General features: G+C 48.3%; 1 protein-coding gene across 3 annotated transcripts in view; it reads right to left on the bottom strand.

The window, feature by feature from the left end:
- The window catches only part of il21r.1 (interleukin 21 receptor, tandem duplicate 1), a 14937-nt gene extending 127 nt beyond the window's left edge, over positions 1–14810 (bottom strand). The window contains exons 1-14 of one of the 3 annotated variants that reach the window (XM_028424762.1): positions 14685–14810; positions 10391–10499; positions 9898–10031; positions 9606–9658; positions 9070–9168; positions 7242–7400; positions 6935–7050; positions 6697–6805; positions 5715–5911; positions 5327–5460; positions 5063–5237; positions 4785–4887; positions 2551–2650; positions 1–708 (exon numbers count right to left, since the gene is read on the bottom strand). The exon at positions 1–708 is cut by the window's left edge and continues 127 nt beyond it. In XM_028424762.1, coding sequence (XP_028280563.1) covers positions 1–708; positions 2551–2650; positions 4785–4887; positions 5063–5237; positions 5327–5460; positions 5715–5911; positions 6697–6805; positions 6935–6998 — 1590 coding nt within the window. In that variant the 5' untranslated portion in view covers positions 6999–7050; positions 7242–7400; positions 9070–9168; ... (2 more) ...; positions 10391–10499; positions 14685–14810. Of the gene's footprint in view, positions 709–2550; positions 2651–4784; positions 4888–5062; positions 5238–5326; positions 5461–5714; positions 5912–6696; positions 6806–6934; positions 7051–7241; positions 7461–9069; positions 9169–9605; positions 9659–9897; positions 10032–10390; positions 10500–14684 lie in introns of those variants that run through there. The other 2 variants (XM_028424761.1, XM_028424763.1) reach the window with 2 other exon arrangements.
- Between the last annotated feature and the right edge of the window lie 1816 nt (positions 14811–16626).

Raw genomic sequence — 16626 nt, 5'->3', positions numbered from 1 at the left:
GCAGCTCTGATCGCTGCTGTCATGGAGTCCACTGTCGGCGCTGCCGGCGTCCTCCTGAGCGCCGCTGCACGCCATCCACTGCTTCACGTAGTTTGAGTTTTTGTGTTCGTGAGTGAACAAGTCCGTCTGCCCCGCCGTGTTGGAGGCCGCGGGGCTGCTGCACTCTCCAAAGCCGCTGTCAATGGTGTCCAGGTCCACGTGAGGGTAGCCGTCCTCCGACTGCTCGTTAGACACAAACGAGTCCAGGAACAGCTGATCCGGCTCATCCAGCTGGAAGTTCAGATGTTCCAGAGATATCTGGTTTTCATGATGGACTGGTCTCACGCCGTCTCCGTCCAAACGAGCCGCTCTGCCGTCGTCCTCTAAGGAACCAAAGCTTTCTCCGTCTTGGTAAGTTCTGATGGAGCTCTGCGACGTGACTTCGTCCCTGAACTCATCTCCAGACAGCGTCACGGTGTGGATGGAGATGTGTTCCATGAAGCGGCTGCTGCGCTGCGAGCTGCCGCCGTCCTGGTACTGCAGCAGCGGTGCGTTGCTGGCGGTCGGCGGGGCGTGGAGGAAGTGTGAGCTGGCTCCATGCGTCTCGTCGCCGTAGCTTTTCTTCTCATCGTTCCAGTGCAGGACGTCGTGCTGCTTCTCGCTCACCCTCTGACCCGCTGAACTCATCCTCAGGTAGTCGAACTCGCTGAAAATGGGCTTCGCCCACTCCTGCAACACACGCAGCACAGGGGACACATTAGTACTGCGCACGATAACACAGTGCTTCAGGACGGGGCTTAGCTTAGCATAAACACAGAGAAGAGCTGCTCTGAGGAAGCTAGCTGAGAGGACGGAAAGCTCACACACACAGCATCAGAACCACCTGTGTTCTGATGTCACAACAGGCACCAACACACCCAACTCACAGCAGCCTGGGTTCAGCCTGTAGGGGGCAGCAGCTGTTCATGATCAATCAACAACAGTGCAGATACTTTGAGTCAGAGCTTTGTGTCTGATCTGACCTGTGACCTTGTGTTCCTGCGTTGTGTGCAGGCTCTGTGTGTTACACTGGGCCCTGTGAATGTAAAGAACCTGAGTTTTATCTGATGACTCATGTTCAACTTCTGACACTGCCTGAGGTGTGGAGAGCACCAAGCGTAGGCAGTACAGGGGCGGGGGGGCTTTCACTGACACCTGTTACTGGATGGCCGCTGACATGAGTCCTACACATGTCTGTCTGCCCTCCCAGAATGCTTTGTGACTGCACCTTGCACTTCTTTCTGTCGGTTCATAGACGTCTGCAGACGCCTGTAACCTGACTGCAGGAAGGTGAAGCCCTGATAAGCATCGACGGACCACGGACCACATCCTGAGGCTCCACAGTCGCTCGTCTCAACTCAGTGAGAAAGTGAAAAGCAGCGTGAACCACAGCGGTGAGCGCTCCACGCTAACAGGTCCAACATCAGAGCAGAGAAGAGGCTTCACAGCCCGAACCCGAGCTGCTGTCTGATCGTCTCTGTTCTGACCTAAGACTGATTTTGCAGCTGTGTGTTAAAATGTGAGCTGCAGGGAAACACACGCTCACACTGCCTGCTCTGTGTAACGGTCTTTAAACACACTTCCTGTTTTAGGTGTTCGTATCGTTCTTCTGTTGCTGTCCCTTTGAATTATGCATAAACTGTGTTACACCAGTAAAGCGTCCTCACAGAGTGACTGTGAGTCCTTCACATGCTCCTCCCTCTCATCTTTGCTGCAGCAGCGCCCTCTGCTGGACACGGTGTGTCACTGCACACTTTGTTCCATCTGCGTGGAGGTTGATAAGCTGTGGGGAGTTTGGACTGAAGAGATCTCCACCTCACAGTGACCCCTGACCCCTGACCCCTGACCACCTCTACAGGCCTATGAAGACTTTTTATGATGTCTCAACGACAAAAACATGACGACAAGCCTCCAGTAAAACCATAAAGGAACAAACACTTCAGTCAGACAGGCCGCTGTATTTAAATCAGAGCTCGTCTTTATCTCGTATCATCAAAACGGCAGAAAAATAAGTCTTTAGGGAGAAAAAATGAAAAGGTGAAGGAAGATGCAGAGTGGAGATAATCATAACGTACTACTGAGACAATCAGAAATTCAAACCACTACAGTTTCACTCTGCTGTTATCAAAGTGAACAAGTGTCTGTTTTTGGTATTTTCCACTGGAACAGATCTCCGCCCACAGCGCCACACATGTATGAAAGGCTTCTGAAGCCCCTGCACACTGACTCACTCACATCATGGAGGCCCTGTCAAACATGAAGGGGAGGGAAAGCCCCCACAAACAGCCTGCCCCTGCCCCCCCCCCCTCCTCCCCTTCTCTCCATGCGCCACCTGCTGGCCTCATGAGGGAAGACAACATCAGAAGAATCAGAATCAGAATCATGTTTATTGCCATGTAAGTGAAGGGGGTTCACATTACTAGGAATTTGCCTTAGTGATTGGTGCATACAAAGAACATATAACAATTAACATGCAATAAGATAAAAACTAAGATAAAATTAAGTAAATAAACATGCAGCTCCTCCTCTCACCTTGAAGTTCCCGCCGTGGGTTTGGTACAGTGGTGTGAAAAAGTCGTCCGGGTTCGGGGTGTATTTCCTCCAGGCGTCTGAGAGCGTTTTGGACCAACGTCTGAAACAAAAGTGAAAAGATTTCAGAACAGAAAGACAGACAGAAAACAAAAAGAGGAAAGAGACATCTGTAGACGTAGTGAAGGAGCCCCCCCCATACATGAGCTAATAGTAAACACGATGTCCATGTCATTGATCAGTTTGAACTGAGGTTATCACACCTGCTGACCACAACAACCAGGAGCGGACACATCCACACATGACCCCCCCACACCATCATTCAAAGGCAGCAGAGTCACAGCTGCCCTGACTTTCATTTCATTTTTTTCTGTTTAAGTTCAAAAACCTTAAACACACTCACACTCAAAACAACAAAGGGAACACTTAAAGAACACTTCAGCCTGAACACTGACTGTGGATCAGCTCCAGCTGCTGTTGGTCAAATGGAACAGACAACAGGTGGACATGAGAGGCAGTGATCAAGACAGCCCTATAAAGGAGAGGTTCTGCAGGAGCTGACCACAGACCAGGTCTCTGCTCTCATCCTTTCTGCCTGATGTTTGATCACTTCTGCATTTTGTCAGTGCTCTCAGCCCTCGAGGCAGCATGAGGCATGTCTACAACCACAGAAGCTGCTCCAGGAGACAGGCCGGTCCACCAGGAGACAGGCCGGTCCACCAGGAGACAGGCCGGTCCACCAGGAGACAGGCCGGTCCACCAGGAGACAGGCCCGTCCACCAGGAGACAGGCCAGCACACCAGGAGACAGGCCGGTCCGGTCCACCAGGAGACAGGCCAGCACACCAGGAGACAGGCCGGTCCGGTCCACCAGGAGACAGGCCGGTACACCAGGAGACAGGCCGGTCCGGTCCACCAGGAGACAGGCCGGTACACCAGGAGACAGGCCAGCACACCAGGAAACAGGGCGGTCCACCAGGAGACAGGCCGGTCCGGTCCACCAGGAGACAGGCCGGTCCACCAGGAGACGTGGAGGGCGCTGTAGGAGGGCAACAATCTAAAGATTTAAATCCAGGTCTGGGAGAGGATCCCTCAGGAGAACTTCCAGCGCCTCCTCAGCAGCATGCCCAGGCGCTGCAGGGAGGTCAAACACACTGGAGGCCACACACTCTACTGAGCCTCACTCTGACCCGTCTTGAGGAGTTTCCACCAAGTTGGATCAGCCTGTGATGTTTCCACTTTTATTTTGAGTATGAGGAGGTGTTCTGTTAGTGTCCCTTCATTGTTCTGAGCGGTCTTATTGATCGTATTGATGCAGCGTCCCGCTCCTCCTGACGTGGCAGTAACAACATTATTTCCTATAAATGGAACTGAACTGAAAATAAAAACAGCATCAGTGCAGTGTTTCCCCGTATCCATGGCAACGATGATGGTGTGACGTGATGACACACACACACACACACACACACACACACACACTCCCTCTCACACAGTGGTTAGCATTTTGGCTACATCCTCCTGACACCAGTTTATTTTTAGAAAGTGTGATTCTTTTTGTTTTAGTGGGCGTGTGTCCTGCTGATAGTGTGTGATGCTGTGTTTATTAATTATTATTGTTTATATCCCGGTCACCAAAGGGACTTTCCTGGGCTGACAGGTGTGTGATGAGTCCAACCTACACAGCTCGAAGTGTCTCTTTTGAATCCACTTCATGCACTCTGGCTTTGAGAAGCTGCAGCCTCACTCTGCACAGACACAGCTGCAGCTTCTCTGTGAGCAGCTCGTTGTGTAATCAGTGCAGGGAACCACAGCGCAGCGACACTCTGTATCTGAACAGACACAAACAGCCTCTGTGCTCGGCCTGGAGCTCCTGCATGCTTCTTGTAACTGAGTGCTTTTAACAGGCGAGCTGCTCTCTGCATGACTTCCTATCTCTGCTAGCCCTGTCAGTGCAGCGTGGCTGCATGTACAGTGCTGCGGTGGTTTCTCTCTATGTGGGAGGTGATACCAGGAAAGCGTAGACTGAAGCAGCAGCAATGCTAATCATTTACTGGAAGATGATCCAGACCTGAACCTTTAATTAGCCTCATTCTGCTCTGTTCTTCTTCTGTGTAACGAAGAGTTCAATCTTATTTCTTTAAACATTGGAGTTCATGTAGTGAATGTTTTAACCCTTTATAGACCCTCTATGTTCTGGACAACATGGAGACATGTTGTTAAAGGTTTAACAGTACTCACGGTGGCGGGATGTAACCCAGCAGCTGGAGAATGAGGGGTGCAACCAGGAAGAGGAGAACCACCACAACGGGCAGAAACACGAACCACCAGTTCAAGCTCAATCCTGGAAAGAGGACACATAAAGTGAGGTCCCTGAACGCACCGTGTGCGTCTCCCATCTCAGTTTAAAATGGTGACATGTCCTCATGGCTGATGATTGACTCACATGAGAAACATTTGGCTGATCCTTCACATTTGTGAAAAATCAATAATGTAACTGCTCATAAATCTTCATCTACCTTCGTCCTCCTGAGGAGTTCCCGCCGCCCTCCACTCGGAGGTGGAGCTCCACTCGCTCCACGGGCCGTAATACAGCGGGCCGCACATCTGGGCCTGAACGTCCACGATGTAAGCGGCGTGTGGCGGCAGTTCGTTGTGGTAGATGAGAAAGTGCTTTTCATTCACCGACTGCTCCTGTTAGGAAGCAACACACACACACAGCTTAGCACGGCGACCAGCTGCAGAGGAACGGGGCGGTAAACACTCTGCAGGTGTCGCCTCACCTTCAGCAGGTCATGGCCGGCTCTGATGCGCACCCTGTAGTTGAGGCGGTCGGTGATGTTGGTGTTCCAGCTGATGTTGTAGGAGTCGTCGTCGGTGTTTGTCACCTGGACGTTAAACGGAGGCGAAGATTTCACTGTGGGGGAAAGCAGAAGGAAAATGAACGCTGCACTCTGCTGGACGGTCAGAGTGTGCTCTCAGTCTGGGGCTGAGCTGGGGGCTTCGTGCTGAGTCCTCTGGACCCCCTAACCTTCACACCCAACAGAAACATAACTGCTTAAAGATGCTTCGATACCACTCGATGTGTCATCTGACCTTTGTTATCCCTTCATCAGGGGTGACAAATACTGAAATGTCACACTGGGTGAGGAGGTGATGAGATGAACTTACCCACGTCAGACAGGTCCCAGCTGCTGCACTCCCTGGCGGCCATTGCTCCCTCGTCGTCTGGCTGGCTGACGGTCGTAGTGCACGTAGTTCCGATAGAGGTGATGCTATAAAGCTCCTCCAGATACATCCAGCACCAGGTGTGAGGCGCTTCGATCACACAGCTCCCGTTCACGCTCTCTTCATCACCATCATCATCCCTGTTACAGACGTGCAGTCAGTTTCTGACGTCTTTAACTCTGGATACCTGCTCTGATAATCAGTCAGCGTCTCATCGTTCTCAGTCAGAGAGACAGAAGTCACACAGTGTCTGTGATGGCTCATGGCTTCCTAGGTGTGCTGACGAGTGCAGACATGTTGAGTTATGTTCGAGCTAACGCTTCATTTTAGCTCAGAACAAAGTTCAATGATCAAATATCACACGGTGCATTCAAGGACCCTCAGAATCTGACTCTGCTGGCTCATGTTGTGAGTTATTTATATGAATAAAGTGATGAAATATCACAACAAAAGCACGGTGTACTATCAGCAGTGGCTCAGTGGTAGAGCAGGTTGGTGGTCCTCCCTAGTCACTGTTGTGTGTCCTTGGGCAACTTTACCCACATAGCCTCCAGTGGACTCACTGGTGTACAGCGCTCTTTGCTGGGCTGCCTTAAGCAATTTCCCCACTGTGGGACTAATAAAGGTTTCTTAATTGAATTTAAAACAGCAGGTTTTGAGAATCAGCCCAGACATTAGTGTGTGTAACATGATGCTGTCGATGACCTCGTCAATATTTAACCCATTCCATTGCAATCATTCCACTGGCTGACATAGTGCTGTTAAAGAACAGTGATGTTCTCTGCACACACTGATGCTTCTTCTATAAACCTTCAATATATTTGTGTTTTCTGATCATTTTAAAATGATATAAGACACAATATTCAGGATTACATGAATAATTCTGCATGTTTAGCGCGTCGTCGCTAACAAAGCCAGCTCGTACCTGCAGTTGACTTCTAGGAGGACCGGATACGTGTGCACAGGGCCGGAGCAGGAGCAGTTCACTGACTCTGCATAATCTGTGGAGCAGGTGACGTTGCACAAAGACGCAGCTGCAGAAAAATACACAGAGAAACACGTTTTATTTTTTACTAAATGTTCAAAATGATTCAATCAGCAAAGGAACAAGTGGCGGTGAAGATTACATGAAGTTCACCGAGTATGATGTGAAGACGACTTACTGCTGCCATAAACGCACAGCATGAGCCCCCACAGTGACAGAAAGAACGCAGGGTGAAGAGCCATGGGAAAGACCCGCCGTTACCCGTCACTGGGTAGACAGAAGGAAACACAGCAGCTGAAACCAAATATAGATCCAGCCGTTACACCTTTAGCTTTGTGGTGAAGGAAACAATAATTAAACTGCCTTCAAGCTACATGTGGCTGAAGCCACATGACTATATGAACACAGGATTATTAAAAGTTAAACACATGATACATGGTCACAGAGCTTTTTTTCTTAAGTTTAATGAAGAGTGAAATTCTCACCTTGTTGAAGTTGAAGCTCTCTCAGCTGCCGGAGTCGCTGCTGCACTGACGTCTGTGAGAGAAGGCGGTGGAACAACGCTGGCGCTGTCACAGCGAAGGCGTCACCATCAAGCGATGTGACTAAGGATGTGGTCGCGTGGTGTCCCACCACATCCACATCTGTCAATCATGAATATGTGAATATTCAGCAGGAGTCAACAACAGAGGTGGAAACTGAAATGCTCCTCCATGACAGCATCACTCTGGTAGAAACACAAACATTTTAATTTCACTGCTGCTGAAGCAGAGGAAGTGACAGCGCGCGCCAAAAGCACCGAGCGGCTCATTAATGTATTAACTCAGAAAATTCAGTCAAAACATGTTTCACTCCTGAAATGACTCTAAATTCTGACACCTTTAAAAAAAGACCCCTGTTTTTCCACCTACAATAAGAGCTCGTCTGGGGGTTTTCAGTCACATCCAGCAGAGCTGAATGAGTCACAGGCCGTGCAGCCCCTCAGCGTCGGCCGAACAACATTAAAATCAGCCCTAAATGACATGAACTCACTTCTACAAAAAGAGTTCATCTAAAATGATCATGTATAAAGTGCGTCCGTATGATATTACAGCACAACAAGTGCTTCTTGTACAGCAGGTAGGGCAGAGAGGACTGTGTAGGTGTGCAGACACCTCTGGTTTCAGGTCACGGTATCAGAATGAGTCAGAAGTCAAATGTCAGTCTATCACACAAAGCAGGTTAGAGGTGAGTAATAACACAATGCTCACACACAGTGCTCGCTGAACCAGCCTCGATAGGAACTCCTGGTTTAGTCGGAGCTCATCTCATCATGCAGGTTCGCCACAAGGAGGCAGTGTGACCCACATGTCAAAGAACCGGAGCTGTGGGCTGCTCGTGCTTCTGTTAAAAATACAAGAGTAGTCACTTCCTCTATGAGCGTCACATGGTCCTCTCTGCTGTTGGCTGTTTTGCACCAACACAGGACAATAAATCAGCCTTTACACTCAGGTCACACTGGACCTCCAATGCACGAGTAAACCCGTCCACATCATGGGGAGGCAGGAGGTCCAGACATATTGCTCAGCAGTAGCTGAAACTGGCCTCCGATGTCACTGAAAGGTTTAAGAGCCTCCCAAAGAGCTTAAATAAACGGGGATTTGTCAGTAAACAAACATGGATTGAGCCACGGTGTGGACATGATGTGAATCAAACCTAACATTGAAGCAGCTCTCTTCCAATCATATTTTAAAAAAGAACCAACAGGGAGGGTTCCCGAGTCATTCTGAGAAGAGAACCACAAACTGTCCTCCACATATCACACTGACAAGAACACAACCTCTGAGAACAGGAAACAAGAAAGACGACAAGTCAACACAGTGTCTCTGCACCCCGAGCATGATGCTGCTGCTCAGCACGGAGGTCAGCAGAGGTCACCAGAGGTCAGCATGTCTGAGTTTAATTTTAGAGGCACGCCGATGGTCCTTAAACACATCGTGTATGAGTCATGATGCAAAAATAAATCCAAAACACTGACCGACATGTGAGCAGCAGTCACACCCTCGGTGAGCGCGGCCGATCTGCAGTTTTGAGAGAATATCCGACATTTGTTGCTTAAATACTTGGATTTTTCAGACAGTCACAAAACTGTCTGTCAGGTCAGTGAGCTTCAGATCTTCTCCAGCAACCTGTCAATCACACGAAGCCCCTCACTTCAAGTCTACTGTATAACCCACCTCCTCACATTAATCACGCCGACCACACGCACAGCCGCATCAATAACCACAACAACCTGCGCCGGACAGAGAACCCTCAGGGTTTGTAGTGACTTACTTTCCTCAGGAGCTCCTCAATCCTGTTTACTGAAGGCTGTTGGTGTATCTGCTGATATGGCGCCTCCTGACCTCACATGACCTTTGACCTCAGACACTGCTGGACAAACCAAGAGAGAAGAGGAAGAACCATGAAGAAGAAAACCATGTAAACACATCAGAGGAGCCTCAGACAGATGAGATGAGGACAGCGTGACCACGCCTGGAAGAGGGTGAGCATGTAAAACACGAAGGAGCACATTAAAGGAAGGAGATCAATCATTCAATCAGTCAATCAATCAATACAATCAATTCAACATGACATCGTGTGTGTTTTTCTTTTTAAGAAAAATGGTGCTGAAAACCTGACTTCAGGGGAACACTGTGGGTTTTTGTTTTCCTTAGAGAATATCAGAATTACTATCAGGCCTCAAAATAAATATAGACGAAACACACACACACACACACACACACACACACAGGGAGAGAGAGAGGGAGAGAGAGAGAGAGAGAGACAGAGACCTATTTGCAGTAGCGGGAATAGAAATATGAAGTTACCGGGGAAGTCCGTTCAGCTGCTTTCGTTTTCACAGGTTGAACTGTTCATACGTCTAAAACACAGACAGTCACAGTCAGCTCATGTTACTTCAGCTAATTAAGATTCATTTGATTCATATTTGTGTAAACACACAGAACTCTGACTGAGCTAGATCACACCGCTAACTGTTAGCACCACGCTTTTACATCATAAAATGTTTATACCGGATCAAACTACATGGCTACAACCCTTAGATTATTTAACCGTGAAACATTATTTAACAGTGAATCAAATCAAAAGTGAAATTCGCACCTTCTGCAGGCACAAACTCTGACTAACAACGTTCCACGGTTACAGAATCTTCTTCTTCTTCATGGGTTTGTGTTCACAGAGGCCCTGAATGCACGGCGCCATCTTGTGATGTAACGCTGTGACAGCAGCTCAGGCTGAGGAGAAAACACACAGACTGCATGACGAGCTGCAAATATGTTTCCCTTAAGGAGGGGAAGAAGACGATTCACCAGGGTACGTATTTAATTATAAAAATAAAAATCTGCCACTCCAAGTGAAGTAAGTATAATATAATATAATATAATATAATATAATATAGTATAATATAATAATTAATATAATATAATATAATATAATATAATATAATATAATATAATATAATATAATATAATATAATATAATATAATGGTGTTTAGTCCTGAAAATAAATTATTATTCAAATGACGATTTGTCTTGTATTCAGGCGTCTTTTTTTAAATTAATGAGCCGACTAATTAGTATCAGTATCAGTTACCTGCACAGCCTACAGTGAGACAGATGTTTCACCTTTGTCCTCGTGTACTGCAGTGTGTCTGCAGCTCCACCAGGGGGCAGTATGGATGGCTTTGCTTCCTGAACCAGAGCTGTTCAAAGCACACACACACACACATAATTTCTGCAATAATACAAAAGCTGATGTAAAAATCAAATTTTCCTCTTTATGTATTTATTATCAGCTGCTGTTTGGACTGATCAGCTGGTATTTATTTGTTGTGTTTTTGTCAAATGAAATGTGAACACAGTTTCTTTTGCACTTTCATGTCACTATTGATCAGTCCAGCAGTCCTCCCTGCTGTCCATGTGAAATATTTGTTTTTTTATATATTTAAATATTTAAACCAAAGAACAAAGAGAATCCTGGGAGCTACTTGTTAGCAGGAACAAGAGAAAATACAAATCATAAAGAATTCAGAACCGACTACAACATGAATGTTTGTGACCTTTTGTCAGATCTGAGCGTGCTCCAGGGGAAAGAGTGTGTGGTGTTTTTAGTGGAGGTGGCTGAAGCAGCTCTCCTCAGGTGGAGGAGGGTTTTCTCTCCCTCCGGAGGACTGCAGGCTCTCGTTGAGTTGTTCTGTGAAGTGACCCGCACACTGAAGCAAAGTGGTGGAGGTGTCTCTGCTGTGAGGGTGGTGAGGGCGGTGCTGCTGCTACATGTTCAGAGGTGCTGCTGGTGGCTGGGGGCAGGAGGTGTTTGGGTTGTAGTGGGCAGATATACACAGCTGTGTGTGTGCTTGTCCATGTCTAAGTGAATCAGGGGAGGAAGAGCCTCTGAGGAGGAGGAAGAGGAGGAGGGGGAGGAGGAGGAGGAAGAGGAGGAGGAGGAGGAGGAGGAGGAGGAGGGGGAGGAGGAGGAGGAAGAGGAGGAGGAGGAGGAGGAGGAGGAGGAGGAAGAGGAGGAGGAGGAGGAGGAGGAGGGGATTCAGGTTCAGAAGTGTTGAAGCATAAAATCTCTCTCTCTGTCTTTCTCCCCCCTCTGTTGCCGGGCCAGACGCAAAGCAACAGCAATTTGTGCGATTTCACAGCTCGCCGAGTCCCTAAAACTCTGACAGCCCTGCACTGAGGTGGTGGTGGTGGTGGTGGAGTAATGAGGGATGAAGGAATGAGGAAGAGCGCAGAGATGGATGGAGCAGCAGCAGCAGCAGCGCTGAATGGACAAGTGTTAGAAACTGAAGGTGGACAGACTGGAGGATGAAGATGAGTCCCAGCTCTCACAGCATCCAGGGTGAGAGTTTAAACCACAGAACTGTGGGCGGAGCCTCTGTGATGTCACAGCCTGGTTTTTAGTCCGTGGGAGGCCATAACGGCCGCCATGTTGGCAGCAACACAGTCTGCGTATATGTGACAATACAGGCAGAGAGGTGACAGTGAAGCCAGAGTGGAGGCCGGCCGTAAACATGCTTAAAGATGGGAGCCTATGGTGCCAGACCCCCACAGGCCGAGGACGGAACTGCAGTTTCTAACACTTCCTTCATGCCTGCTCCTCAGAGGCTGCTGCTTCGGTTCAATACAGTTCAGAAGTGTTGCAGAAATATCGATTCAAAGTCAGCATGCTAACCAGCTAGCCTCCAGGCTACTCCGAAGCACCTTAAAGAACCTCAAACACTATTTAATTTAAAAACGTTCCTTACAGACTGTGATGGTTTTAAACTTTCTAGTCTAATGATGGCTTTGGCACACATTTTTTGGACATTTGTAGGCAGAACTGAGACATGAATGCTTGTTTCTTACTAGATCTCAGCCCACCAACAAAGATTTAAAGACAGAAAATAATGATATAACACCTAACCTCACATCGGGATTATCTGTGAGAGACTCTGCTGATTGAAAGTAATCTTGGATTGTACCCCCTGGAGGGATTTAATCCATTCATTGTCCATCGTGTCCCCTCTTAGCCTCAGATGAGGCTCCTATTGGGTGGCCATTATTTTGGCCAGGACATGACTTATAGCATTAAAGAAAGAAAAGAGGTCGTAACCTTAAAAGGACCACCGCTGTTGACAGGACCAATCAGAAATCAGCATATAAAGTGCTTCTCTCGGCCGTGTCCTTCAGGATCGTCGGGCGCCTCCTGACCTTGGTCTCCTGTTTGAGAACACAGTGCAGTCAAAGGGCAGCAGAGAGCGCCGAACCCCACACACTCATTTCCATCTTCATGAATCCGAACATGTCAAAGGACAGGGGGACGACCAGAGGAGATGAGGGACTGATTCACAGAGGGCTCCTGTGATAAGAGTCACCTGAGCGCTTTGTTTTTGGATGCCAGGTCAAAGGAGAGCTGGAGGCTTTTTTTGAAGTGTGTGTGTGTGTGGTTTGGGATCAGGACATCTGCACAGGCTTTGAAGGGGTCACCCACAGGACAGGAACCATTCTTAATCCCCCCAGCTGGGCCTGTAGGAGAGGATTTGGACCTCACTCTCCACCCCCCTCCACCCCTCTACCCACAACAGTAGCTAATTGAGCTGCAGCGCTCTGATCGCAGCACTTCCATGTAAAGCCCTGCATGCTTTCACAGGGCTTTGGAGTCTGACCAGGAAATCCCTTCTACTGTCCGCCCGCTCTCATCGGTACACAGCCTCCGACATGCCGGCAGCTAGCGTGTGTGTGCCAGTTCTTAGCAGAAGACCAGGGAGTCCGTTAAAGTGGTTTTGCACTTTCTGATTTGACATCAGCGCCCAGATTCTATGGTAATAATGTCAAACGATCCGCCTCAGGAAGTCATGAGCGGAGGCACGGTTTCCAGGCATATCTGGCGCCCTCTGATGGTGCGTGTCATTTGTGCTGATCAGGATCAGACTTGTTACCATGGCAGCAAATAAAGTGAAGCGTGTTGCAGATCGACTCATAAAATAGGTTATCATTTAATAAATGATCGATAAATCTTCATCATGATTCTGAGGCTCTGACGGTCACCATGTTGGCAGCGCCTGAGTCCACCGGAACTCCCAGTTAATCCAAACGCAGGCAAACAGGGTTAGCAGAAGTAGAGCTGAGGTGCGTGAACACATTAGCAGCAAGCTCAGAATATAAGATAAACATCGAAATCGTTTAAAGCCTGCCCCCAGAGGCTGAGGGGAGAACTGCAGTAACTCAGTCTGAGAGTCTGGAGCCACCGTAGGCCTGCAAGCCTTCACGTTCAGCATTAGGATTCATCCTCTGGTGATCCTGAATGTTCAGTCTGAACCGAAGCGGCGGGCGGAGCCTCACTGTAAAATGATCGTTGGCTGTCTTCTTGGACACGATGATGAGATGCAGAGAGACGCTGCTGGCCTTCAGCTCAGGCCCCCTCCCCTGCTTCCCCTCTGTATATATTACCATACAGACCGAGGGAGGGGTCAAGTGAAGGTTCTTGCCCTAATCAGCCAACTGGAAAACTCACAGGTTCAGAGGCCATGGATAAGCCACCCTGCTGGGTGATTGGTCAGACGACACCCCCCACCAAGCAAGCTTCAACATCTATGGGAGACATCAGGGCCACATGAAGACACGGTTTAACCTGAGGATTTAAAGATGTTGAGAGGACTGTTGTACACAAGACATTCTGTGTGGTGACACTGGAGGAAGTCAGTCCAGCTAGAGTAGGATTGAATCCAGATGGCCTTTAAGCTGGATACATTCAGAGCTATTTTCAAATCTGGCTATCAGACACGCATGTCCGCGCTCAATCCGGCTTGTTTGTTGTCCTCCAAACCACTAGGTGGCGCCTCGTAATAAACAGAGTCTGTTCAGGCCGCATTTTTGTCCTGTGTCGCTCGAGAGGTGGATCTAGCTGGATTGAGTGTGAACGGGGTCTTAGAGGGCTCTAGTCCTGTGTCCAGCATCTGTTGAGTCAGATGAAGACAGATAAGGAGGACAGTGTCCATGACCTGCTCATTGTTGGCTTCATTTAAGCAGAGACAGAGCAGCGGGCTGTTTAACCTGCACGGTGCTGATGTTGGCACTCGGATTGACCCACTGCCTCAGTAATTTCATTTTTATCCCCTTCCACCACGGCGTCCTTGCTCAGCGGCAGCGTTTAGTAAGCAATGATTTATCTGCCAAATAATAAATTTGTTGGCTCCGTTGGAATGTGTTTAAGGCGCGGGGTCATTCACTAAGGTCAAAAATGGCAGCTCATAAATTGAAGTTAAGCATGACTTTAAAAAGGGAAGAGCAGAGGAGGGGATTTGGAGGCTTCAGAGTGAAAAATAGCAGAATTTTAGAATGTGGAGCCGCTTTGAGATGCATAAAAGCAAAGACACATAAGGCGCCGTCATTGGACAGCTTACCTTGAGTGAGATCCAGAGCTGAGATGGTGCATCCGTCACTCTGACAGTGTGAGGTTAGAGGGCTCATTCCAGGAGTGAAGGCCAGTGTCCCTCTCTGTGATGTCAGATCATGAAGCTTCAGCTGCAGCTCACCTGCCTGGAAAATCTCTCATTCCAACTTTATGTGTTCGTGGGATAAGTGTGTGTGGAAAGGTTAAAAAAAAAGCACTAGATCTGCTGTTTAATCACAATCTGACTGACATGAAGCCGCGTCTGTCTGCTGAGCTGCTGGAACACAGACAGCAGCGTTTATAATGAAGACGTTCAGCAGATCAATACATGAGTCGGTGATTCTCCTAGCTTGCATTTCACTCATTTTCAATTTTGCATGCACTGCAGGTAACAATTACTTTCACACCTTCAAACAGCAGGAGCTGCTTTGACAAGGCCAGCACAACAACAAAGCATGAGCGTGCACACCTCACACAGTCTGAGCTCTGCTTGGTGCAAACGTTAGTTGGTCTGTTTGAGATTGTGTCACCTCCACATGCAGGTCGACCACTGACCAGTGATGTCCTCTAAAGACACAGCTGCGTATCTCTCCAGCCACTACAAACTCCAAAAGGCCGCGCTGTCAGCTCACTGGTGGACACTGACAGATTCCTGCAGCGGTCTGGAACAATAGGTGAGACGTGTGTCCACCGTGTCCAAACACAGACCAAAGAACAATCCAGACAGTGGAAACTGTCCCCAAACCGGGGAGGTCTGCATCAGGCTGATGGCCTCTGTCAGTCAACACATCATGTGGGCACTGAAAATGGCTGCCAGGCCATGTGTGCATGAACATGGTTTTGATGGGATAGCATCTCCATTAGCCACTAGCTAGAGCTGGCTGATACTCAGGTTTTAAAGATATATTGATATATTTTTATATCGAATATACAGGAAGATAAATAATGTTTGTATCAATATGGTTTATGTTAAATATAAACTATGAACTAAATATCGTTTATGTCCCACTGAAGACCTAAAAGACAGCCTGCAATAATAATATCAGACCTTTAAAAAACAAAGATAAGACATCTAACATGTCAAGATATGGGTTTTGGTCCACAATGCAAAGTTTGTGGGTCAGGCTAAAACTTCCAGCCGTCACCTGAGCACAGTTTAAGCTTATTCATTAAGTGGTAAAGAAACAAACGTGTTGTTTTTCAGGACTGAGTCGTTCAGCTCTGCAGCGACTCGCCCTGCAGCTGTGACGCTGTTTAAACGCTGCTCGCTGAAGCTCTTTACTGCACATCAGCTTTTCTGGCGGGAGCGCAGTCGGCCCTTTGTTCGGCTTAATTTGCCACCTGCAGCCAGCCGGAGGTGCTTCACTCCGGTGCCAGCAGTTGATTCACAGACTGCATCAACGTGGGAGGAGATCTGAGCGCCAGTGGTCAGTCCTCAGAGCAGATGTTAGGAGCCGCAACAACAGCTAATCAGTGATGGAGCAGGGTTCTAATGAGGCCCCGCTAACAGGAGCCCCGGCAAAGGTTTGACTGTAATCATGCAAAAATAATTAGCGGTACATAAACACACACACACACACACACAGACTAATAAATGGGAGCCAAACAGCGCTCACGCCCTGCACTGTTGTCTTTGAGTCATGGGGGCAGTGACTGGTGCGGATTTAAACTGTACCCGACCCCGGGGTCAGTCTCAGTGTTTGTTTGTGTTGGAATATGACTGACTCTGGTCTGATGATGCATTTGCCCCGTGGACCAGTCGCAGGGAGGAAATCAAAAGAGTGGGAGAGGGAGAGAGAGAGAGAGAGAGAGAGAGAGAGAGGGGACCAGATGGGAGACGGAGATGGATCGGCCGCACTAACAGGCAGATGTTTATGGGCCCATTATTTACAAGCTCTTTAATCTGGGCTATTTCCTCGCCCTTGGCTATGGATAGGTCTGTGGGTCACGCT

This window comes from Parambassis ranga, chromosome 16, assembly GCF_900634625.1.
Source record: "Parambassis ranga chromosome 16, fParRan2.1, whole genome shotgun sequence".
Taxonomy (NCBI): domain Eukaryota; kingdom Metazoa; phylum Chordata; class Actinopteri; family Ambassidae; genus Parambassis; species Parambassis ranga.
Note: the sequence above shows the minus strand (reverse complement) of the source record. Positions and strands in the feature narration are given on the sequence as shown.